At 36.6% G+C, this 27,544-nt stretch overlaps 1 protein-coding gene across 1 annotated transcript in view; it reads left to right on the top strand.

Moving 5' to 3' along the window:
- PTPRD (protein tyrosine phosphatase receptor type D) overlaps positions 1-27,544 on the top strand; it is a 303,359-nt gene that overhangs the window by 238,983 nt on the left and 36,832 nt on the right. Inside the window, exons 28-30 of the mRNA XM_031054317.1 lie at positions 9,038-9,213; positions 24,460-24,579; positions 24,930-25,084. Coding sequence (XP_030910177.1) covers positions 9,038-9,213; positions 24,460-24,579; positions 24,930-25,084 — 451 coding nt within the window. The remainder of the gene's footprint in view (positions 1-9,037; positions 9,214-24,459; positions 24,580-24,929; positions 25,085-27,544) is intronic.

Raw genomic sequence — 27,544 nt, 5'->3', positions numbered from 1 at the left:
CATCTGGGCTTAAAAAGTTCTTTGAAGTTCTCCTTCGTGTAAATGACCCATGAAATTTGGTTCTCTGAAAGAAAATTATCATAAGCACAGAATGGGAAGAGAATTTAAGAGAAAAAAAAACAGAAAACAAAACAGAACACAAAAAAATGTAAAATCAAAATAATTAAACATATCAAATTGCACCATACGTTACACTACCTTAATTAAATAGGTAATAAAAATATGGAAAAAATTCTACATTGTACTGTAAGAAAGGACCGAGTATTTTAAGGAGCAGTGATGACATGCAGTTAAACTGTAATGTTTGATTCCTTTTTTGAAGTAAGAAATACAATAATCTGGCCAAAAATTCTAACCCTATAATAGTCAGTGACCCTAAACAAAGACAAATATTATAGCCTTTTGAAATAAAGATGTCAGATGTCAGACGCGAAACCACAAATGGGATTTTGACCAATTTGATGGTTTGCATAATTTTAAGTATTTTCTCAGTCTTCAGTTTATGGTGAAAAAAGCAACATAAACCAAATACTAAATGTTTTTTTTATACTATGATAATTTGTTTTGAAAACAGTAATAAATTAGTATTTAATTATCCTTTTAAGGTTTTTTTTACCCCTGGGATTTTACATGACTGCGTTTCTGAAATTCTGTGTGTGGACCTTCATAAGTTTAATACATTGGTCTTAGCATTTGGTAATAACTGCTTCTCTTTCAAGTTTTAGGTCAATATTTCTACAATGAAAAAAACAGTCCGCCTAACATTTTAATTTGTTGGCATCTTCATTTATTTTCATGCTGCCAGAAAAATCAATATTTTGAATATTGTTTTTACAAAAATCTCCTTTAACTATGTTACTGTGCAAGTTGGTTTTGAATCCCACCTATGTTCTTGGCTTCTGTACCCACATATAGCATGGAGTTCCACATCATAATTGTTGACTTTGCAAAAAATAGTTTTTGTATTATTGAACTCTCCACTCTTACAAATTTTATTACATTAAGTGTCCCTTTAAAAAGAAAACTGAGATTGGTAATCTGAGTGGTAAATCTAATTTCCACCTGAAAGAAAATACTAATTTTCAAAATTTCGTTCCCATGTTTTTAAAATCTCATTGCTCATGTTGTGCTGTCTTTGGATGTGTTTGAGAGGGACACTGAATTCTATATTATAATGAAAGAATGTTGTAATACCGTGAAGCTTATTATATGTATCAAAATGGATTTGAAGGCAGAATTTACCAATTAAAAGAGAAATAGATCAAGTTAAAAGAGGTAGGCCTGTGATCTTAAACCTGTAAGGAGGGGAAAAAATTATTAAGTATTCTGCTGTTTAAAAAGTCTTTCCAGTTCTTTCAGGAGATGTCCAAGATTAAAAGTCTGTCCATTGTGACATGGGTTTGCATAATGCTAGTGATTTAAAAAAAAAAATCCATATATATCTGCAGTTTAATTTTTGTTTGATTGGAAATTTAGTGGCTTAAAAATGCTGCTACCTCTAGAAGTTCCCGACTGTACTATACATGATCAAGAAAGAAAAAGGCAAGAAACTGATAATATTCATATTTATGTAATTGCCAGTTCTCAGAAAATTATCATCAAATATGTAGGCCATCATCTTTAGATTTAGAAAGTGTTCTGGTCAATACAAGTTCTTGAATATCTACTGAAGCGTCACAGACTTTCATTGCTTCTTTGTTGCATTGTGCTAGCAATATGTAAATAATTACAGACTTAGAATGATTGTGTACTCCTCCTCGCTGCAAGCCTGGAGTGCCTTAAAAACAACAAAAGTATTTCAGTGAGGAGGGAACAGGGTAGAGAAAGATGAGTGAAGTAAATTTCATGGGGTAGAAGTCTTCATGAAGTAGACTTCCTAGAGTAGAGTTAATGGTGGTGGTCTCAGTACCAATGTTGAGACAAGTTCATAGAATCATAGAAATATAACCATGGAATGGTTACAGTTGGAAGAGACCTTAAAGATCATACCGTTGTCGTGATTTAAACCAAGTCCCCCAACTCCCGGAGAGTTAGGAAGGAGAATCCAAGGAATGTAGCCCCCACGGATTGAGATAAGAACGGTTTAATAGCTAAGGCATAACACAATAATAATGATACAGCCAGAAACAAGCGAAAAGAACACAACATCCCACCAGCCACCAACCCATAACTCACTCCACCCTGCCTGGCCAAGCACCGCGTGCTCCCTCCTCCATTTTCCTCCAGAGCTCCACCCCTCCAGCTCTCTCTCCCAGTTGCATCCTGGGCATCACGTGGTATGGTATGGAATACCTCATTGGCCAGCCTGGGTCAGGTGTCCTATCTCTCCTTCCTTCCGGCCTCCCCTCCTCCACCTGGCTGGAGCATGTGCTCAGAAAAAACCTTGAACAAAAACACCCTCAAAATATACTTACTATCAGCAACTGTTCCCAGCCCATAACTCAAAACACAGCCCTGCACCAGCTACAAGAAGGAGAAAAATGACTGCTACAGCTGAACCCATGACACGTTCCAACTCCCCTGCCATGAGCAGAGACATCTCCCACTAGACCAGATTGCTCAAAGCCCCATCCAACTTGGACTTTAACACTTCCAGGGGTAGCGCAGCCACAACTTCTCTGGTCACCCTGTGCCAGTGTCTCACCATCCTCATAATGAAGAATTTCTTTCTAATGTCTAAGCTACATGTGCCCTCTTTCAGTGTAAAGCCTTTACCCTTTGTCCTGTCACTACATGCCCTTATAAAAAGTACATCTCCACATGGCCCCCTTTAGGTACTGGAAGGCTTCCATAAGGTCTTTCCAGAGCCTTCTCATCTCCAGGCTGGACAAACCCAACTCTCTCAGCCTGTCTTCAACCCTCTCTGATCATCTTCATGGCCCTCCTTTGGATTCACTCAAGCAGGTCCACGTCCCTCTTGTGTTGCAGCCAGAGAGCTGAGCAAAGCACTGCAGGTGGGATCTCACAAGAGCAGAGCAGAGGGGAAGAATCACCTCCCTCGACCTGTTGGTCATGCACCTTTGGATGCAGCCCAGCATACAGTTGGCTGTCTAGGCTGCAAGCGCACACTGGCGGTTCATGTTTAGGGGTGTAATAATTTTGGCCTATGGTTTAACGGCTGCTGTTATAGTTTTAACTTAACAAAAAAAATTGTGTCATTCCTGATACCCTTAAAATCAACTCAGAACAATTCTTTTTCTTGTATACATATCCACACTGTCCATTGAAGAAAGATATGGAAAAAGTCCAGTGGCTTTTTTCTTAAACAGGTAGTGAAGATTTGGCACCTCATAACTTGCTATGAATACTCTTGTTGAAACTGGTTTTTGCAGGAATTATCAAACACATAATAATTTAATTTCGTATTAGTAGAGGCACTTACAACTCCCATTAGTGCATCATTTTGAGGTATAAATTAATATTTCTATTAAAAAATATTCCTTTAACAGTTAACTTTGTGTTACTCAGTCTTAAAGAGTTGGAGAATCACTAAATCAAGTTTCAGACAGCTGCGGAGTAATAAGAGTATGATGACTTTGTGTTGGATTTCGATATCTCCTTTGCACTATAATGCAAGTTGCTGCTTTCTCAGCGTATTGTGGCCAGTGGGCTGGCACAATGCTGTTACCTGTGTCTCTGAGATACTACACTGAGCAGTCTGTTTACTTTCATTCCATACACTTTCTTAATATGATCCAACTTCTAAAACAAGACACAACAAAACAATCCAAGCTTCTTTCTTTTTCTCAGCAGAGCTCTTCCTGTTTCCCAGTCTGTTCTTCTGCTGCTCACCTTCCTAGTTTCTCATCTTGCCTGCAGATTTTCTGCATCTCCTAGTTCTTTTCCTCAGTCTTTGTAAAAAACTTTCATTTTACCAATGTTCATTACTGCAGTATGTTCATTGGTGGTGTGCTCTGCTCCATTTTTCACTGAGCTCTTACCATACAGATTTGTCTTAGACCAGTTGGACTTGCTAATCTCCTTAACTATATAGATTTTATGTTACAGAAACTTCCACTTAAATAGTTTTTACTGGCATCTACGAGCTGCTTTAGCTCATTTTTGCCCTAACATAGTTGAAAGCATCAGTCATTGATTGAAACCAGTAGTACAGCTTCACCAGCTTTACTATTTTGAGTTCATCACTAGCATTTTGAGTTCATCACCAGCATTTTTCCAACTTGTTTACAAGCATGACTGAGTTTAATCCTATTACTTCACACACTTTGACTGATTGACAGCACATTTCTTAGGAAGGCAGCACATAAGTAAAAGTTTATGGTTTCATTTGTTTTAAATAGAAAGGCTGTTCAGTGCTTAGCCTTTGTAAAGGCTTGCAATAATTTCATTATTTGATTTCAGTTTGTGAATAAAATGTAAAGTCTAATTAAAGCTATTTAAGATTATTACTGAATTCAGGAAATCAAGTGAATAATATTGTGGTCTACGTTACTAGCCTTGTGGTTCTGAGTCTGTGTTGCAGCAAACTGTACTGTCATCTCAGTTCATTAATACATCTCACTATATCAGGAGCTATATAGTTAATATTTTAAATTTTTTGCTCTTGAATTGTGGCATTGGTCAGTTTTGTTTCATTGCTTATTCACTCCTACCCTGTAAAATCTGGACTGCCTTGAGATATTTGAAAATAGGATGTCTTTTATGCTCAATGACTCATCTGATTCTTCCTCCATTCTACTCAATTCTCTCTGACAGAATAAGGAGACTGCAGACTCTGGTCATTCATCACCATAGTTGAAAAGGCTACTAGAAAATAGTTATAGTAGAATTATGATCTGGAAGCTTGGTCTTTAGCTGACTTTTTGTGCAGAAACTGTGTCTCTGCCTTCATGAAATTTGTAAAAATCAGGTTACACTGCATGGGTTATCCTAAATTTACACTTCAGGTATGCTATCCTAAATCTTCAATAAACCCCACTCATGCCAATAGACTTAGTTAAGGTTCATGTCAATAATACTGAAGGCAAGATTTGGTTGCTTTGTCCCCTTCTTGACCCATGTTTTTACATGTTAACCTCTCTTAACTATTAAACCCAAATTTAAGTAATGATGGCAATTGCTGCTGTGCTTATGGATATGTTTCCTTCAAGCTATGGCAGCTAACAAGGGTTTGCAGGATTTCACTGTACTACAGTCAGATTGTAGTAAAATTGTTCATTCACTGTTAGACTTAACAGAATTTTTTGTACCTTTCTCAGCTCAGAATGAGAAAAGACCAGAAAAGTAATTTCAGAAAGTGACATTTAAATATTTAGAAGCCTTGGGTGATATGGTTTAGTGTGAGGTATCCCTGCCCATGGCAGGGGGGTTGGAACTAGATGATCTTCAGGTCCTTTCCAATCCTAACTATTCTATGATTTATTTGGCTTTGACTGTTGTTTCTGCTTTGTCAGTGTAGATATTCACAGGTGTTCAGGTCTTTTGTATGTTATTTTTATAATGTATACACTTCATTAGGCCTTTTATGATAAGGTACCTTCCCTAGAGGACTTTTAAGTTTATGGATTGTAGAACACATCTGATAAAGCAAAGCTGGTGTGGCAAAGTGTGAGGATAGAAAGTAGAAAAATGGTATTACAGAATACAAAAGGATTTGGGAACAGAATGCGAAACTGAGGTCATACATGAAAACAATGATGAAGAGAGACTGTCTGAGAAATTGGTATGATACTTGAAGGAAGTATGAGAATGAAGAACAAAGAACATCTAATGGATACTGTGCATGAGAGAGAGACAGTATAGCTGAACATTCTGAATCCTATCATTCTCTTGATCCTAGCTGGAGATATAACCCGATACAGTACTGTATTCTGCTAGAGATAAACCCTTGATGAAAATCTTGCAGTGCAGTGTTGGAACAGCATCTAGTTTGTCCCCAAACTGCATTAGTTAAGTCACTAATCGTTGCTCAGGTCCTGTGGTAATTAGACTTTCCTGTCCATGTCCCATCCAAGTCCTTTTTAATGTGCCACTGAGGCCAAGTTGCCTTGTTAAAGGATTTTTCTGGCTAAAGAACATACAGGATGTTTTATGTTCTCTTGGTAAAAGGTGAGTGGAGAAGTAGGGTGGAAATTTCCACTTTTACCTAGCTGGGAAGAAATCTTCTTTACAAATATCAGTAATTGTTAATCATAATTCTTTCTTACTTGCATCTGTGATCAAGGAATATATAATCTGAAAGCTTTTATTCATTCTAATTTAAAGAATTTGGTTTTAATTTAGATTTTTTTTTCTTTATTTTTAATTTATTTTGTTAGTAAGAATAGTACTTACAATTGCAGACATTCAGGATTTTTTTTTTATATCAGGTACTGGGAGTGGCTGCTAAGATTTATAAAAATTGTTCTTTAGTACACAGTTAGCAATACTTCTCAGGCTTAATTTTCATGCTGAATTTGTGCAGTATCAGCTCCAGAGGCCAGCTTTCCCAGAAGATCATTTAACAACTTTACAAAGTGTTGTTTTTATTTTTCATTTTTTCCTCAGGCTTTTATTTATAACATATGCTTCAAAGTGTGATACTAAGCATCATAATATAATTCTAATTTATGCAGAAAGCATTTCTTACCAGCTTTCTCAGTTCCTTTGGTAATAATACCCAGTTGGTATAGATTTCTCCTGTTGGCTTCATTTTTTTTCTCATCTGTTTTGTGCAAGAATGTTTTTATTATCTTGATAAAAGAAGAAAATATGGCATTGTGCCAAGCAGTTGTGTTTTCTAAGTCATTAATTCCAATATTGACAGTAAGAAGTGTCGTGTAAAAAAGCTTTAGGTCTACAAGCAGAAATCTTTTGAACTCCCAATTTCTGTTTTATTGTAGGGAAATCGTGCTTTTCAACTATAAACTATGCAATGTTTTTTAATTTTGTTTAATTTTTCTCCCAGAGAATACTTTCAATCAGCTCCAGTCACAGTCAACCAGTTTCCTGTGCCCATCCATGCGTGTTGCCCAAGGAGTACATTTGCTGTCTTCCTGGTGCCCCTGAAATTAGGAACTCTGTCCTTCCCTGAAATATTTTGTCATATTTTTCCTTTAATTGTACAGAAAGTCAAATAAAATTAAAATTTGTGTTTAAATATAGTTTGGGTGTATAAACCAAGAAAATCTATTAAGCTTTCTTGGACACAAAGGGAAAATTTTATTCCAGACTACAACTGCAATAACCCATAACCTGAATAATTTCAAAATCATCTTGGGTCTTAATTAGTGTCACAGTCAATCAATGGGTTTGTTCATTCCTAAGCAGTGGAATGAAGTACTCAGCTTACCCAGAATGAGTGGAGAAACTCTAAATTGTGTCACAAACAACAACAAAGCATTAAAGAGGTACCCGTTTTTTCCATTCAAATGCAAAATATTTTGAACCCCACTGATGCCGCTAGACTTAGTTTTCAGATTTTTTAGATGTATGCCACTGGCTGTGAGGAAAGGTAGGAATGTGCAGCCTCCATTATTCCTGGTTTGGGATCACCAGCACAAGATAATACATCAGAATAGATTTGGAAGTTCAGTTTCAGATTTGAGAAACATTTCTTTAAATTTAGTCAATAGTATGTAGTGTTTCATAGCCAAAAAAAAAAAATCAACTTTATTGCTTGGTGGAGTAAACATAATCATGGCTTTAGAATAAGCTGAGGAACTTGTATCACCTTGACTCTTTTTTAAACAGTTTGTGGAACCTGCACTGTATCCTGGGGTTGTAGATATGGGCATGGCAGATTGGCTGTGTAAACAGAAATCAGTCATTTCTGCTCAAAGTAACTTTTGTTAATCCCTTTAACAAACCTTTTGTATCATTTTATTATGATGCACAATTCAGTACTTCAGGTAACTCTTCTGGGGAGCACATCCATGTTCAATACTGCAGTAATGTGTGAAACACTGCTTTGCTATCCCACCAGTACTGAGATCTCACATGAGTATCTTCTCTTCAAGTCATCAGTTAAAGCATCAATGACACCAGAGCTGGTGCTTGCCATGCTTTGTCTTCCAGTATGCCCATGGTCTTAGTTAAAAGCAGGACACACGTCCAGGCAGGACAGTACTGAGACCTGTATATCCATAGTTACCCCTTTCTGTGAGCATGGTTGCCTTATTTGTCCACACTAGTAACACAGTCTTTACTATAGCAAATTCTTCTCCTCGACATTGGCAAATAGCATGTTATCACCAACTTCTCAGTACACACATAGCACTGAATACCCTTAGTTAAACAGATTCCATTTAGGAGCTGGCTCACTTCCATGTGGCTTAAAGCATGGACATGCGTCTGGTAGGGACACCTAAAGTCCCTCTGTAAGTCTTGTCCAAAATACCTGAGCCTCAAGAAAGTGACAGTGTAGGTCCAATGTGCTCACAGGTCTTGGATTCCACCTCTTTTCATGTCTGTAATTTTTTATTCAGATTTGAAGAGTTCTTCACTCTTCTTCACTCTTGCATACACCATACAGCAGATTCCCCTGTTTCTTAAACATGACTTACATAATGTGTTTTGTTACAACAAAGCTCATAGTTAACTTCTCATTTAATGGGAAAAAATGAATGTAGCAGTATTATTAATATTATGACAACATAAATACATTTTTTATGTTTAAAAGAAAGAGTTCAACAAGAGAGTTAAACAGAGCCTACTCTAGGCATCTGAGGTAGAGACTTTACTGTTTGGCCCAGGCAGAGTCTGCCATATTGGTGGGTGACTGCAGGCAATGTCAGACCAGATTTTCAGTGCTGCTGTTTCCACTCCCAGGTCTCTCTATCTGCTACAGATTTTCAGTCTTTTATACTTCCTTATCAGACAGAGACTTTAGTTTCAAACAAATGGTTATTCCCAGAGAAAATATCATACCCCTTGGCTCCACAAATGGCATACACTCACTTGCTGGTACCCATGTACTCTTTGCCATGCAGTGATCTAGGTTTCAGTGATCCAGCTGGGTTACAGGATATTTTTAGCCCTTGTACAATAGGACAGCACAAAAACGTTGCCCTGTGTTTTCACTCTTCTCTCTTTGCAGGCATACCAGGCAGTGACTATATCAATGCCAACTACATAGATGGATACAGAAAGCAGAATGCTTATATAGCAACACAAGGGGCATTGCCAGAAACCTTTGGTGACTTCTGGAGAATGATGTGGGAGCAACGGGGTGCAACTGTGGTCATGATGACAAAACTAGAGGAGAGGTCCAGGGTAAGGAAAGCATATACAATCTTAATAATACTGTACCTGAGTAATCACTTATGTAATATTTTTATTTCTTTCATGTATGTTTGTCTGCCTCCTGTTTATGCAGAAAAATTCTTTTGTTTTGGGGGGTTTTTTTGGTTGCTACTATTTCAAAGTGCCCATACTATGAAAATCACTTATGTAGGAAATGCTAGTTCCATTGTGAAATTACTGACTCATGTCACTAATTTTACAGGACTTTTTGTAGTCTGAAAAACTTGAAATCTCTTGATACACAGTGATATGTTGGGTTTTTTCCTGTTTCAATCATGTTTGAAATACTAGAAGGTGATTGAAAATGTTACTTCCTCATTAGTACCAAGAATATGACTGTATCGTCCTGTTATGAGGAAGTTAATGTCTGTCAACAGTATTCACTTTCACAAGGTATAGATTAATCATGACTTAAGATCATTAAGGATTTGCATTTCCTTAAGAAAGATGGGTTTTTTTCAAGAACATGCTGGATGCTAGGAAAATTCTACAATTGCATTGCTGTAATAGAATACAAATTCATCTGTAGTATCTCAGATTTTACAGGGCAAAGTAAAATTAGGAAATGAAGGACAGAAACACAAGGATACATGCAGTAAAGGACAATAATAGAAGTTCTGTAATAAAAGACGTGCTGTATGTGAAGGGAAAACAAAAGAAATAATGCTTTATAGTTGCATAATAAGTAATGTGATAGAGTAGTAACAGACCACTGTGTTGTACAAAGATCCACTAGAAGGTCTGCTCATGGAAATGATGGATGTTGTTGAAGGAGGAAGGAGAGGAAGACTGAAAAAAAAAAAGAGATGGTGAGAAAAATAAAAGAAAAAAAACCTTCCTAGAAACGTAGTGTGTGCAGCCCTCCATACCCTCTCCAGCAGAGCAGGGGATTGCCCATCATATCTTCTTACAATAACTGTATTTTATGTCAAGATACACTGAAGCTCCTCCTGGGTTCTTCCTGCTTACGATGCTATTATTTTTGCTGAGACGAGGCATTGACTGGGAAGGTGCTACATGGCTGGTTTATTGCTAAGCTTTCTGCAAACACCATAACGAATCCTGTAGTGTAAACCAGAAGCTACAACCAAATGTAGAAATCAGGAAAGAAGAGAAAGAAGGGGTAATTTTTGTATCAGTGGCAATCCCTTCCATTGGGAACCTTCCATAACAACAGTATCAAGGTTTGCAAATATAAGTGCAGGAGATAAATAACAAGGAAAATACTGCCATGGGCATTCAGGGGTGCACTGTCATGGGATCTTGTGTGAAGGGGTAGGTACCTACGAGTGCTGTGTAACATATTTTTTAAAAATGCCATAAATACAGAGGATCAAGAACAGTTCAGAAAGAAAAAATTGCTAGAAAGGAGAAGAGGAGATTTATTTACCCAGGAAAGCTTTTAAGTCAGTAAAAAGTATCTTACAGAGGTAAATGGATAATAGTTGATATTTCAGTAACTTATTGATGAGCTCCATTTCCAAATGAAAATCTTTTTGTATGAGTAAGCTTGGAACAGGGAGGAATGCAGTGTAAAGTGTAATGCGGTACTGTCTTGGTACTGATGGGCTTTTTTTCACATACATGGGTACATGCAGAATCATAGAATCATAGAATAGTTAGGAGTGGAAAGGACCTGAAGATCATCAAGTTCCAACCCGTCTGCCATGGGCAGGGACACCTCACACTAAACCATATCACCCAAGGCTTCATCCAACCTGGTCTTGAACACTGCCAGGGGTGGAGCATTCACAACCTCCCTGGGCAACCCATTCCAGTACCTCACCACCCTAACAGTAAAAAATTTCTTCCTTATATCCAATCTAAACCTCTGTTGTTTAAGTTTCAACCCGTTACCCCTTGTCCTATCACTACAGTCCCTAATGAATAGTCCCTCACCAGCATCCCTGTAGGCTCCCTTCAGATAGTGGAAGGCTGCTAGGAGGTCCCCACACACCTCTTGGCAAGTCATTCATTTCTAGAGGCTTATCAAAGTGCATGTATAACTTTATTCTTATTATATGTTTAATCACTTTTCTAAAATAGAGTTGGATTTTTTTCAGATGAATTATGTGTAGTATTCTAATTATAGAATCACTTTCCACATGTAAATTCAACCTTCATTAACACCACTGTCTGTACATACCTGATGGCAATTAGCACACAGCAGAGAGTAGTTTTATTGAACTTTTCATTTTATCTTGAGTCTGCAGGCCTTGTCTAGTCTAGGCACTAACAGTTGTTTGAAATTAAGCATATGAAATTTTTCCCATTTCTTCACTAATTGCTTCTTATATAATAAAGTTTCTGCTAACTAGAATCAGTGCTAATTAAAATCTGATCCTAATAAGACACCCATTGCAGAAGGTGCACTCAAGAGTTTATCTTAATACTGCGGGCCACATATAGCCACTGTCTACAAAGATGTTTTGATGTAACTAAATGAAATTCTGCTCATTCAATAGTTGCTTAGCAGAGTTTTAAGATAACTCTAGCCTTTGCTGACTACACCCTAAAAAATGACTGATCAGAATACTAATCACTATTTAGTGATTAGCATTCAGTAGCAGTACGTTTGCTAAGCATAATGAGAGACCAGACTAGTCTAGTCAATGGATTGTGTGTATATTCAGTGCTTATGTTTGCATATTTTTGTGCATAATTTAGCTCATTCTGTGTTCATAGGTCAAGTGAGTTTGATGCACTCAATGTGGTGCTTTATAGACCAGCTATCCAGTACAAAATTCAGCTTCAATCTTAGAGTCTGCAATTCTGTGAATATGACATACCAGTTACCTCTTCTAATACAGTACCTACATGTAATGTAATTAATTGTGTTGATGGTGCTATAACAATGGCAATACCTATGTGGAAAAATAATACAATGACAACGTTTTATTGTTATTTTTTCTCGTGCTATCAATTTTATGCAGCATATCCTCAAAGCAGGAGACAAAGTGAAATTTCAAACATGAAATGCAAACATTATTAGATAACATTAGAGCTGATCTTTGCTAATTTTGTTTCTCTTTTTCCTTTCATTCCATGTTGATTGCTTTTGTGTCTTGGCAGCCTGATCATTATTCCTGCCGCAAGGCACAATTGTGTCTCTTGGGGACTTCATCTGCTTTCCATCTCCATGTCGTCATTTCTGTTTAGCTTGCTATTTCATTATGTAGTCCTGCAGCTTGATATCAGCCTTTTTAACCTGGACTGCATAGATAAAGATGGGGATTTTAATTGCATCTGCAGAAAGTTAGTTCATTTGCATGTGTAATATGTCTGAATAACTTCAGCTTTGAGAACGTACATATTTTACAGCTGAGTTCATCAAATGAAGATGTTAGAGTGAATTCATTATTCATTGTTTGCCTGAAAGGAAACTGCAGGGAAAGAGAATCTCTTTCACTTATAACCTTTCACACTTTATCGGTTTCCTACGAAATGTCATCACCTGAATCTCATTTGCCCTAAATCAGAGAGAGAAAGTCAGTCCCATCATTCAGCTACTGTGCACGTAATTTATATAAAAAAGGATTATACACACTGGCAGTGCACGGGATGGTGTTGGTAGCATTTTTGTCACACGCATGCGTTTAATCTAAGTGAAATAAAAGAACTTTATTAAGCCTACAAATTAGAGATTAAAAAATACAAAATAAAATAGTTGTGTGTTACACTAAGGAAAGTTGTAAAGCCTTAATGTGTGCTACCTCTCTTCCCTGCTTCTCTGTCTTTCCCTGTGCCCCCAGCAATCCACATTCTCCTTTTTGTTTAGTCAGATCCTCTGAATTAACTGAATGTTCTGACAACTTGGGTGCTGTAGTGAATGATGTGAATGATCAGACGAAGATAGAAACCTCACTTTATAGCAAAAGGTAATATTGCCTGAAACAGAGACATTTAGTCATGCTTCCTGTTTTAGGGTAGGAAATTGCTGTAGATCATTCACTTGAAAGAGAATTCAATCCTTTTCTTCTCTGCTATGCAATTACTTATTTTAAATAATTCCTTGTTTTAACTAAACTTTTGAAACTGATAGAAACACCTCTTTGTTAACTTCACTGGTAGTATTTTTTGTGGTGGGACCATAATGCCCAGGATTAGAATCTTCTGTCAAAATATTCCTATTAGTTTAAAGCTAACTGACAGTATAATGACCCTGGCAATTACTCAGATGTGAGCCAGATTTTGGACTTCTATAGTGATTACAAAGGTTTTAGTTTTTGTCCTGATGCTACCAGCTTCATTCACATTTGCAAATGGCTAAGTGAATACATGAGGAAATTACATTTGTGGCACTCTGTTAGCCTGATCCAGACACTCATTTGTCTGTAAGGAAGTGGACGTCATCATCAATGTTACAAAACAAGAATACATAAAAATACAAACATAGAACAGTCATCTTCTTTATCAAGGTTTAAAAGCTGAGTTTTCCCTGGGAAGGAAAAGATAAAAACAAACCTAATAGAAAGGTCATGTATCCTCTCTCAATATTGAGATGGCAATATTAAAATATGTAAGAACAAAAACATTTGAATAAGCGTGATGAAAGTGTAATTGTACCTTGGGACTGTATGGTAAGAATTACTTTGAGACAAACTTCAGGCCACCAAAGATTTCTGTCTTGTTATAAGCATGGAAAACATTAAGGCAGGCCTAGGAAGAACCATAAATTATTATAACTGAAATGCACACATTACTAATATTTTTAATAAATCTTCATTTGTTTGAAGAATAAGCACTGCTATCTGACATAGCTGACATAGCCATGTGCTCTGTCTTAGCTATGTAGACAGAGTATGTGCACAGCAGTAGGTAATAAGCAAATAAAATGAAGAACGGTGTTCTTTTGCTGTGTGAAATGCATAAGGATGTTTCAGAAAGATACAGGCTATGCAGCAGAGTTTTATATGATTGTGATAGTTTTCCATTTGTTTTGCAGAGCTTCCACAGCAAAGTTCGTATCTTTTTGCCTAACAGTGTTTTGACAGGTAATACTGAAGCTATTATCAATCAAAATACTGGGTTGAAAATAAGTGACAATAAGACATCTTCACTAATATGAGTAGAAAAGTCATCAATATGTGCACTTAACAAATCATTACAGATTAAATAAATATGCTCCCAAGTGCACTTGTACTGTATTTAGACAAAATGTAATTGATTTCTTCCTAAAAACTGCACTAATGTTTTGCATTGGGCAGCACAGCTATGTAAAATTAGGGGTCTGGGATTTTTTAAGAAGTGAAATATGTACTTACTCATAGGAAAATATAAATAAAAAAATAACTATGTTTTGCAGCCACTAGAAAAAGTATGCATGTCTTTATCAGGTAAGAGGTAACATCTGGCCCAGCAGACATATGAGCTGACAGGACATGTGTTGTAGATGACATTTTCTCATACGGAATTGTATTGTTTTCTAAATAACAAATAACTGTGTAGTTTTGTCATTGTTCAGCCCCTACTTTTAATGGGAAGTCAGTAACTTCTCTATCAGTAATGTAATATCAGACTCTTATTTTACTTAGTGTTCTCAGCATGCTAAGGTATGAGTCAGAAGAAGAATGAGAAAACTGGCAAAAAAAAATCCAAAGTCAAGTAGACCATGTGTTCAACAGATTTACAAAAATAAAAATAAAAATGTGTAGGTTTGTACTGTTGGGTTTTTTTTTTTATTGTAACAGAATGCAATGGCCACTGTCCAAAAATTCCTACACCACTGCATGAGCTGGAGTCACCAGTTATCATGTCAGAATTGTAAAACTCAACCATATGGCTGTTCATTATGGAAGGATTCTCAGAGGCACAAGGGCAGGGACTTGTTCAACTCTCGATGAAATGCAGTCAGTCATAGGTTCTTAATTCATCTAAGAATCTAATCCTAGATCTATGCTAACAAAGACTGCATATACCAATAAAGCTTGAAATTTCTCTTACTAGGTACGTTCCAGGTGGAAGTGCTGTGCCAAACAACCTCAGCTAAAACTCTGTTATGTCACCCAACCAAATATCTGTAGAAATGCCATGCTGTGAGCAGGGTTGACTTTGTGTGAATGAAGTGTTTTAGTGTCACTTCAATGCCACTATACAGGTTGAAAATAGTTTTGGCATGTCATGTCTGTTTATTTCAGCTTACACACATTTGGTGTTGAGGACATATGTTCCACATGAAAAGCTGTTGGTAAATTACAAAGACACTAGAAGAATGAGTGGAGGTTGGAGAAATTATGTATGGGGAAGTCAGAAATAATTGAATTTTGTGTATATATAAGAGAGTAAAGGAAAAAATCATAATCTTCCTGCATGTGAAAGGCTGTTAAAAATTTCATGTTAGTCAACCATTTTCCTTTCCTGTGGGGTGCTTGGAGGAAGAAATAAACTTTGTAGCAAAGGTGATTTATGTTAAACTATTAAAGAACTTCCAAAATAGTATGTCATGAATGGAGCAACATCTGTAGAATATTTTTTTTGGTCTCTTCCACTGTAAGTAACCTTTTAAGGACTGTTTACACCAGTCTTAACTGAAATGAAATGACAATAACTGGTCTTGCCACAAGTATTTTTCAAGGCAACTGTCTACGTTTTTTTTTTTTACAATTCTGTGTCCATAAATGAAGTTGTTTCTCTTAGCTGTAACAGTAGACTGATAGCTTTCTGAAAAATGCCTGTCCCTGATGCAAATGTATAGCAAGTGGTTTAGTCAAAACTGTGTCATAACTCTAATTTATTATTTAGAACCATAGAATAGTTAGGGTTGGAAAGGACCTTAAGATCATCTAGTTACAAGCCCCCTGCCATGGGACACCTCACGCTAAATCATGTCACACAAGGCTCTGTCCAACCTGGCCTTGAACACTGCCAGGGATGGAGAATTCACAGCTTCCCCAGGCAACCCATTTCAGTGCCACACCACCCTTACAGTAAAGAACTTCCTCCTTACATCCAATCTTAAGTTCCCCTGTTAAAGTTTTAACACATTACCCCTTGTCCTATCACTACAGTCCCTAATGAATAGTCGTCCCCCCGCATCCTCACACGCCCCCTTCAGATACTGGAAGGCTGCTATGAAGTCTCCACGCAGCCTGCTCTTCTCCAGGATGAACAGACCCAACTTTCTCAGCTTATCTGAACTCCAGCTTCCTGATCATCCTCATGGCCCTCCTCTGGATTTGTTCCAACAGTTCCATGTCCTTTTTATGCTGAGGACACTAGAACTGCACACAATACTCCAAGTGACGTCTCACAAGAGCAGAGTAGAGGAGCAGGATCACCTCCTTCGGCCTGCTGATCACATTTCTTTTGATGCAGCCCAGGATGCGGTTGGCCTTCTGGGCTGCGAGCACACACTGAAGCTAGCTCAAGTTAAGATTCTCATTAACCAATACCCCAAGTCCTATTGTGTGGGGCTGCTCTGAATCTCTTCTCTGCCCAACCTGTAGGTGTGCCTGGGATTGCTCCGACCTGGTGTAGGACCTTGCACTTGTCATGGCTAAACTTCATGAGGTTGGCATCAGCCGACTTCACAAGCGTGTCAAGGTCCCTCTGCATGGCATTCCTTCCCTCCAGCCTAACAACCGAACCACACATCTTGGTGTCATTGACAGACTTGCTGAGGGTGCCCTCAACCCTACCGTCCATACCACCAAAAAAGACATTGAACAAGACAAGTCCCAGTACTGATCCCTGGAGGACACCACTCATTACTGGTCTCCCACTGGACATTGAGCTGTTGACCACAACAGTTTGTGTGTGTCCATCCAGCCAGTTCTTTATCCACCGAGTGGTCCATCTGTCAAACTGATGTCCCTCCAATCTAGAGACAAGGATGTTGTGTGGGACAGTGTCGAATGCTTTGCAGAACTCCAGGTAGATGACGTCTACTGCTCTACCCGTCCGTCAGTTCCGTAGCCCCATCATAGAAGGCCACCAAATTGGTCAGGCAGGATTTTCCCCTAGTAAAGCCATGCTGGCTGTCACCAAGCACCTTGCTCTTTTTCATGTGCCCTAGCTTGCCTTCCAAGAGAATCTGCTCCCAGATTTTGCCAGGCAGAGGTGAGACTGACTGGTCTGTAATTCCCTGGGTCATCCATTTTCCCCTTCTTGAAAATGTAGCTTATATTTCCCTTTTTCCAGTCATCAGGAACTTCACCTGACTGCCATCATTTTTCAAACATGATGGCCAGTGGCTTTGCAACTTCATTCGCCAGCTCCTTCAGGACCCGCGGATGGATTTCATCAGGTCCCATGGACGTGTGCTCGTTCAGGTTCTTAAGATGCTCTAGAACCAAATCCTCTCCTACAGTGAGCCTAAGGTCTTCATTCTCACAGTACCTGCATCTGCCTTCCAAGACTTGGGTGGTGTGGTCAGAGCATTTGCCAGTGAAAACTGAATCAAAGAAGCCATTCAGAGCCTCAGTCTTCTCCAAATCCTGTGTAGTCAGTTCTCCTGAAAGCTTCCAGAGAGGGCCCACGTTGTTCCTAGTCTGTCTTTTATTTGCAATGCACCTATAGAATCCCCTCCTGTTATCTTTCACATCCCTAGCAAAGTGTAATTCCAGCTGGGTCTTAGCTTCCCTAACCTGGTCCCTAGCTTCCCAGACGACATCCCTGTATTCTTCTCAGGCTGCCTGTCCTTGCTTCCACCTTTTATAACTCTCTTTTTTCCCTCAAAGTTGCTTCAGCAGCTCCTTATCCATCCAAGGAGGTCTCCTTGTGTTTAAGCTAAGACATACATTACTACCTCATATAATTCTTCTCTTAATACAGAGATAATATGCCACATGTAGCAAATGGGCATTCACATTTTGAATTAGAATTTTCCTTGCAAAATTAAGAATTGTTTTAATATATTTTTTAATGCAGTGATTAGTTCATATTTGTTTTATCACTGCAATCTTACTTCAGTGTGGAAAGTTCGTTCAGGGAATTTCATGCTTGAAAGGGTCATTTTGGGTCCTTGAAAAGGAATTAATTTAGCATTGTTTAGGCAAAATAACCTCTAAAGAACAGTTCTCCTTTATAGTGAGAAATGCATCTGGAAAATTCAAGTTCTTTGGATAGGTGTCTCTGAAAGAGAGTATTATTATTTACATTTTCCATCATGTACAAAAGTTTTCTAATTTTTTTAAGGAAGTTAAGGAATTAATCTGGCTAATGAAAAGCACGTGTTGGTAATGGTTTCTTTTTCTAGGTGGTCTTTCTGGTTAATATCACAGGAAGTATAAGAATTACACTTATGAGATTAAGAATTTTATCTGTGTATTAAACTAGGAATGGAAAACTCACCATGACTCAAAGTATCACTCAGAAATCAAAATCTAAACTGAAACCTGTTAACATCTAAAAATGTTCTCCAATGTAGCATTTCTAATTTTTGTGCTGTTTCATCCATTTACTTCTGGCTTTCAGGTGAACCAAAAGCATGAGAGTAATAGAATATTGTTGCTCTGATACTTCACTTATGTGATTATATTATTTCACTGGTGTCTTGCATAATATTCGTATCAGGTAAAAGAGATAGCTCTTGTATGGACAATTCAGAAGTTTTGTTAGAGCACTTGAATAGTAAGCTGAATTGCTCAATATCTTCTTCATACTGTAATGTAATACCTTGTTCTAGAAAAAAAAAAAAAAAAAAAAAAATTCAGCCGATTCTCTTTTCCTTTTGGTTCCATTCATATAAACCTTTTAAAGACCCTTCTAGAAAATCTTGATGCCCTTATCTCTTTGACAGACTCATCCTTAAAAATTATTTCACTAAGACCCTGCCTTCCTTGCTGTTAAGGAGGAGTTTAAAAAGGCCATCTTGTAATGATGCTAGCAATATAGTTTTGTACTGTTCTTGAAACATGTGGATGAAGATGAAAGACAAGATAGAGGAAATATGACCGAGGTAGCTTTCAGTTATCTGTTTCCTTCTCTTTTAATAACCGTACCACATTCTGTTCTAAGGATCAGAATGGAAGAAGTTTGAGTATTATCTTTTTCCTTACAAATTATCTTTAATATTTATCATTAGCCTATTAATTATATCTCAGAAATTTCAAAAAGTAAGGATGTAATGGTGGTTGATTTGCAGACTTACTAGTGAACTAAAGTTTGTTATGAGTTGATCAGCCTAAAGTTCATTTATGTTGTCTCAAAATTGTATTTGAAACTTCTTTTTCAAGGCTACTGTAATTAAGACCTTAGACAGAATTATTTAGTTTTGAAAAGACCTGTAAGATCATTGAGTTACCTAACACTACTAAGTCTACTGCTGAACTATGTCCCTAAGTGTCACATCTACACGTCTTTTAAGTACTTCCAGGGGTGGTGACTCAGTCACTTCCCTGGGCAGCCTGTCCCAGTGCTTGACAACCCTTTAGGTGAAAAGCAATTTTCTTAATATCCAGTCTAAACCTCCCTTGCTGCACCTTGAGGGTGTTTCCTCTTCTCCTGTCACTTGTTACCTGGGAAAAGAGACCTATCTCCTTTCAGGTAGTTGTAGTGAGCAATATGGTCTCCCCTGAGCCTCCTTTTCTCCAGACTGGATATGAACATCTTTGTTTTTATGTACTCACAGGTATGTATCTACTGTAAATCATTACTACAGACAAGTGCATGCAAATGTTCTTTTTTTTTTCCTTTTTTTTTTTTTTGGTAGTAAAAAATGGATTCAAAGAACAAAGATTTACAGAAGTAATTAATTGTTTTGCGAATATACTTGGTGAGTTTTAGAAGGATCTGTCTACCTGTGGCTAAGTGCTCAGTTCTTTCAGAATTTAGGATTCTGTTAAATTCTGTGTCTCTCTAAAAGCAAAATCAAAAACTTTAAACTGTTTTATTTTCAGTGTTATTTCTGAATAGGAGTTTCTGTTTTCAGTCTGTCATTTCAAGCGAATGAATGACACTTGAGCAAATCTTTTTTAGATAATGCCTAAAAAAATATGTATTTTGATTCATTCTTTTCTAATCTTTGCATTACAATCTTGTATACTACTGTCAGTGCCTACAATCTTTATACTCCAATCAGCCTAACCTTCAGGTGGTGAGGCACTGTTGCAAAAAAGAAAATGGCTTCAGAGTAATAACTGCTTGGGACAGAACATCAGCTGGGATGTCTGATTCATTAAGCTAGCCTGATAGGTTTTGAGGCAGTTTTCAGCACCAACAACAGGCACTCTTTTGTTCCATAATTATTATTATCATTCATTGTCATAGTAGAGATATTTTATTTTTGAAGGAAGACAATCTGAAATTGTCATTGGAAAGTTTTGTCTGCAAATGACAATTATTATTAACAAAACCAGAGCACAATTTTTGTAACATACTGCTGCTATTTCAAATTCCAGATTCAGCATAATTCTTATGCTGTTCATGCAGCAAAAAAAAAAAAAAAAAAAAAAATTTACTAGATGAATCTACCTATGACTAGGTTGCTGTATCTTTCATAATCTGTGTTTTGTCCTTACAATCTCAGATGGCCTGTAAGAGCTGGCTCATGTGAGAATCACCTAAAGCAGTTTTTCAGCCTGAATGGTGGAACCTTATACTGGAAAATTATTTCTCTATCCTTGAATGTCAGGAAGCTTTGTATTCATATGTTCATATGGAAATACCCTTCCTTCAGCTTTTTTGATGCACGGCAATGCCTTCTGTAGTGGCTGTGACGTACTGAAGTGTGAATATCCACAAGTATTCTTAGGAGCTCTGTAGCTACTTAAATCCCTCTAGTCTGAAATAGTCTTAAGCTTCTCATTTTTAATGGAAAAGAAAGAACTTACTTACATTTTTTTACAGCTTTGCTTTCAGTGAATGCTTGTACTTCCATGAAGAGCAAGGATTCTCATGGTCTGAGTGGAAGAAATGTAAATGTTTAAGGGGCAGGTTAAGAGAATGTGCCTATCATTAGTTAAGTCTTCTGTCTACTGCTATGGTACTTTAAACATTTCCTGTTAAATTTGGTAGTCTTTTGAAAGCTACTCTGATCTCAAATGTAGTGGATTTGGAATATGCAACCTATGGTCATGCAATAGTGAAAGTAGTACTAAAAGTTATTCTTGTCATTAGTTGTAACTGACTTTCTCTTTAAAAAACACTTTGAAATCAGCAGTGAGAGGTTTTTTTTTTTTGTACTCATTTGTCTGTTCCATTCATCCTGCCATCTTTAGTGACAAGTAAGAGAACATGAGAGAATTATTGGTGAAAGCTGTTCTCTGTAACCATGTACAGTTCATGGCACAGAATGGCTGTCACTGGGTGCAGATGATCATAGTCAGAAGAGGAGAAAATCATCCCTTGGCACTGGGAACTATGTAGATAAGAGTAGGGTGAGGACTGTGAAATTCACCAGAGCTATGTTACAAACTAACTCTAAAAATAAATAAATCTTATAATTGTATTTCTGAAGGAGGATACATGTTATCACGACCATACTTAAAGTTGTCTGGTTTAGAAACAATGTACACAAGTGAGGAAGAAATTGCCCCTATGACAGGGAAATTGAACACAGACTAAAGAACTGAAGGACAAAAAACAATCTGGCAGCTAATCTAAAAATTGTCTTGCTGACATGTAGTGTTAAATTTGGCTGACTCAAGGGGCTTGAGATTTTTTTTTCTGAAAAATATATTAGTGTATAACTCCTGAAAAAATAAACTTTTAAGTGCTGAATTGTATGGTCTTAACATAGGATAAAAGATTTTAAAAGAACTCTATCTCAAAAATAGTGCCTTCATAATTAACTTACATTATTTGATTCTCCACTGCTGGTGAAATCCATTGGAAAACATAGTTCTGATCTCTCACAATGAATTGGATTCTAAATTGTTAGGAGTATTGGGAATGTAAGGTTTATGATCACAGAGCAAAAGAGGTAAGAGGCAGGTAAGGTCACATCTCTGAATAAGACCTGTTGTTCTCAGGAAAATCAAAAAGCAAAAGAATAAAAGATATATTTCCATCACCTTGTGGTTAATGTGCTGTTCCAGAGGTTCAAAAGTCAATCAGAAATCAGACTTTCTTTCTAAAAATTTTTTTCTTATTTTCATCAGTTTCCACTTTCAAATAATATATATACTGGTCTAAAATTTTATTTATTTTTAAGAAGCATCTTCTTCCAGAAGCAGTCCTCTGCATAAATTAGTTCTAACGGAAAGTATTTTATAATAATCGTAAAATAGTTGGAGTTTCTTACATAAACTAATATATGAAAGAACAATGAAAAAAAAACAAACATCTGCCAAGACCAAAAAAAACCAACCAACCAAACAAAACCCTCAAATCTGCACCTAGAATAGCAGCACATTTATTTTCTCCCAGCCTAACTGAAAAGGAGCAATTCTCTACAGGCTTCTAAACCTGAGTTATGCTTAACTTTAGATTATTATACAGAATAAAAATGAAACAATTATTTTCTGTTATTTGCAAAAATGCTGGTGCCCTACTATGTTCTGAATTTCCTTTTGGAAGGGATCTTAATGCTCATCCAGTTCCAGTGCCCTGCCATGGACAGTGACACCTTCCATTAGACAAGGCTACTCAAAGCCCCATCCAACCTGACCTTGAACATTTCCAGGGATGGGGAAGCCACAGCTTCTCTGGGCAACCTGATAATAATTAGGAATTATTTTCCTAATGTCTAATCTAAACCTACCCTCTTTTAGCTTTGTCACCGAATTACATTTGGAAGTTGATTTTATAGTCATTCTGGTGTAAAGTTTTTAGTGAAATTATTCAGGCATGCACTCTGGAAACTGGAACTGCTACAGTAATACAATCTATACATTGGAACTGCAGGGTAGAGTGGAGAACTACATGTTTAGGCATGCAAAGGCACAATCTGACATTTATTACTTGTATTTATTTTGTTAAAAAGTACATCAAGTATTCTACCATTTTTATTTTTTTTTAAATCATTCAAACCAACCAAGTTTAGTCAGAACTTAAGAAATAGTAAGCCACAACTTTTTTGTCTGAAATATGGCTAACCAATATAGACACAAGTTACACTGTGCCTATACAAATGATAAAGTGAAACTAGCTTTATATTTGTATTATTATTTATAATATTTATATTGAAATAACTGAACTAAAAACATATTTTTCTGTCCAATTTGCAGAAGACCACAATGGTATGTTTTAGAATTAGGAATCTTGCAAATAAATCACTGCTATTCGTGAAGTACTTGAAATACTTATGCGTTCAGTGTTTCAGTAAATAGCACAAGGAAATAATTCCAAATTCCCCTAATAAAATTACTTTATACACTAGTCATCCCATTTTTAAGACTGTAGTATCAGTAAATAATTTTAGTTTCTTTGTTCCAATTCTTTATCTATAAATTAAGCTATCAATTCCTTTAAAAGTAGTTTCAGGGGGTTTTGTCACTATTGAATGTTCATCACCCGTCTCAGTGGTTAGATTTTTTTTCTCCTCTTTATCTAGATTGTTTGTTCTGAGTTTGGGATTTTGTGAACTGTTAGTAATTTGTGACCTGCAAGTCTCAAAACCATCTGCAAGCAAAAGCTATTCAGGACTGGGAGTTTGAAAGCATACTGAGTCTTTTTCAATAAGTACTGTGCAGAGTTAGACACTGGAGAATGTAGAAGTTTCAAAGATTCGTATCTTCATTTTCCATTGTGGGGGAATCTTCAGTTTTTCTCTGGCTTAGCATGATAATTCACATTCTTATCAGAAAATACTTTGCAATATACTGGTTTTGTTGTGTCTTAAGGTTTGTGTATTCTCACTGAATTTGGTATGAATCTTATTAATATTAAATAAATAAATAAATGCATTATTATTGGGCTCAGAATACACTTCTGTACCATATGCAAGGCTAATTGATTAAAATTTATTACTATAAATGAAATAGAGGCTGAGTGTCTCAGTCACTGACCTGTCAGTCTCTGAAAGCAAATATTTTAATTGTTAGGTCATATTTTTAGGTACTATAGATTCTTTTTAATTTAATATATCTATACTTACTAGTATCTCTTAGTCATCTGCCCCACTGATTTTACAAATGCCCATTATAGAAAAAGATACTGTAGGAGCTTCTACCAAAAGAGCAATTCTTGTGCATGATAAAATAAATTTCTTATGTTGGAACCTTGGCTATTGTTGGACATTCTAAATCCTTAAAAAAACCTACAGTGATATATGCTCAGATACGTAATAAATGCCATTTTAAAACGTATTAAATGATTATATATTTTTCACTTCAGGTGAAGTGTGATCAATACTGGCCAAGCAGAGGCACAGAAACTTACGGACTAATTCAAGTGACCCTTTTAGACACCGTTGAATTGGCAACATACTGTGTTCGTACATTCGCACTTTACAAGGTATATGTACTTATATATACTTACAATATAGTTTAAAATATAAACGTTGGCAACTTTTGTCCTTCCCTTCCCACAAAAAAAATATTTAGCTCACTCAAAAAATAGCTAAAGCTCTGGCATTTGTTGTGAGTCTTTACTCTGCAGTACAGTTAAAGTTTTTACATTGTTTGAATCCTGCAATTGAGAATATAAGGAGCATTTCCCTCCATAGCCTCAGTTCTGTATTCCTCTGGCCCCAAATGTAGCTTGAATACTCTTTGATGGTATATATGCTTCTGCAGTTGTTTCATTGAAAAACTCCAATATCACATCAAGTAGCAGTTTTGTCATTAATTTTTTTAATACCATAGAATGGTTCAAGTGAGAAAAGGGAAGTGAGGCAATTCCAGTTCACTGCCTGGCCTGACCATGGTGTTCCAGAACACCCAACACCATTCTTAGCTTTCCTGCGACGAGTGAAGACCTGCAACCCACCTGATGCTGGACCAATGGTTGTACACTGCAGGTAAGCTTAGAATTCCTTTCAAAGCATCTTATGTCAATATTACTGTTTTCTATTGCAGATAAAAACTCTCCTTTCAAAGAAACTTCTGAGTCTGTCAAAGAAAAAGATTGTTGCATTGCAAATTTGCAACTTGGGAACAGCACTGCCAAATTGGATGGGCCAGAATTATTCCATTTGGTCTGTGCAAGAGAAATTTGTTTTAGAATATGTAAAGGTCTGCAGGGAGAACATCTGCAGGGACAACACAGTTGTAGTTATGGCATTCAGAAGGTGGCATTAAAAAAGTTTTACTTAAAAAACAATGTTGAAGAAAGTGTGTTTTGAGCAGTAAAACATCTTTTGAAATTATTACTCATATTGTGTATGAAACTAAAGAACATGAAACTTAAGGAAGATAAATGACAACTTTTATTTACAATAGGCAGAAACCTTATTCTGTTTTCAAGTTTAAACCCTCAGCTCAAGAACTGTGAGGAGCTGGAACTGCAAAGGATGTTCCTGGGGGACAGTCTGAGCTCATTTCCAGGGAAGTGTGTGCTACATGCTGTTTGCAAGGTAGCAAAACTCTTTAGGAGCTAAAAGGTATGAATTAATAAACTATTAAGAGGAAAACATACTCCTCTTAAAGTTCTGGGAGTAGGGAAATTGAAGAAATGGCCATTCTTTAGAAATCTTTGATGAGATGATCTTACTTGTCAGAATGCATGTGCCAGTTCTGATTGAAATAAGTTTAAGATGAATCCTCTCATTCCAGGGCTGTGTTGTTATAGCTTGCTTAGCTTACTCTGCTGCCCCTTTCAAAGCTAAAGCCTAAGATCAGTAATTTTTGTGAGCTTCGTTTTGGGATGCCTTCAGTTAGTAAAGCTGAGAGCTACTAACTATTCACTGCTCACTGGAGCTACAAATGCTTAGTGTATTTGAAAGATAGCTTTGCTTTCACCATCCAAAAACTAAGGAACAAGAATTACAAGGATTATTCCCCCTTAGTTCTGGCTTCTTACGTATCGGTAAGCCAGCCATGAAAGCTGGGTTGTTTTTTTTTTTAATATTTTCAAAGTGATTAAAGAGGCTCTTGTAAGTAAGACAGGAAAAATATCAACATGAAAACAAAAGAATTACTTCACTGTTAAAAGGCACACACTGCTTAGAAAAGGTCAGAGGACATGGAATATAGACATTTAATGTTTATTGAAATACCAGGGTTAGGAATGGGGATTAAATATGAACAATAATACAAATCTATTTACACATTTTGCTGCGTATTGCTTGAAAGGAGACAGATCTTTCTGTACCTTTATTTACAGAACTTTAAAACATTTTGAATATTGCCTAGAATTATGGATTGCCTCAGCTCAAATTTCATCAGCCGTCTCTGTATAGAGCATAACTGCAAAGTGAATATGTTATGCTATAAACCAAAATTAATAGAGGAAATGAATCCTCCCACTCTGGGAAGGCTACTAAATTATAAGAATGACCTAAATTCTCTCAAAGAAAAAATAGACGAATTAAACTAGTTGTTAAGTCATATAGCAAGTCATTGAAACAAATGAAACAAAATACAAAACCTGTTATCACTCACCAATATTGATGAAATGCAAGGTCATTATTTTCTCTTTTTCATTGGTTATGCATGCAAATTTCTGTGAAAGTATTGGTCAGGTGAGGTAGTAAGATTTGATGCCTGTTGAAGGACTTTTTTTGAATTTCGTATTTATTTGTCAATATTCTACAGCATGCATATTCTAGTCACAAATTTGTTGAAGCTTTTCACCTTATGTGTAGCTTCTCGGGAAGTTAAGATTTTAAGCATTTCATACAAGCTATCCTCTAAAATGTAGACTCCCACCTATTCTATTATTTTAATAAGCCTTTTGAGTTCCAGTTCCAACAATTTGTCTATGAGCAGAATTAATGAAACCAAATTTCTTGAAAATTTACAGATTTATGTCTCTGGGCTTTTGGGTTGTTTTGTTGTTGTTATTTGCTTTGGGTTTTGTGGGGGTTTTTTGTTTGTTTTGTTTTTTGTGGAGATTTTGTGGCTATGCATGTAGACAGCCAAAAGTTTATGAATGTACTCATTAACTCATAAGTGTTAATGTGCTGACTATCTAATTGGTAGACCGACAAGAATAAGTTACTGAAGTCTTTCTTACAGCAGTAATGTTAGTGTGGGTGTCTTGTTTTCACATATAACGTAGCAACACTTTGTTTTGAGACTTGTGTTGCCTTATCATTTTGAATTTAGCATTTTTAAATAGGTAAAAGAAACTCCAAACAAGAATGACAGAACACTAGCACAATTTTAAGCTAAAAGATATGTGTTTCATTCAGCAATATGAAAAACTTTAATACTTAGTTTGAAACTAAAGTACTGGACATGCCTACACATTTCATTTTAAGCTCAGAAAAAAAAATCATTTTATGTTGAAACAGAAAAATTAAGCAAGTTTTGCATGT

The sequence above is a fragment of the Melopsittacus undulatus genome, chromosome Z (assembly GCF_012275295.1).
Source record: "Melopsittacus undulatus isolate bMelUnd1 chromosome Z, bMelUnd1.mat.Z, whole genome shotgun sequence".
NCBI lineage: Eukaryota > Metazoa > Chordata > Aves > Psittaciformes > Psittaculidae > Melopsittacus > Melopsittacus undulatus.
This window is presented reverse-complemented; position numbering and strand designations above follow the sequence as displayed.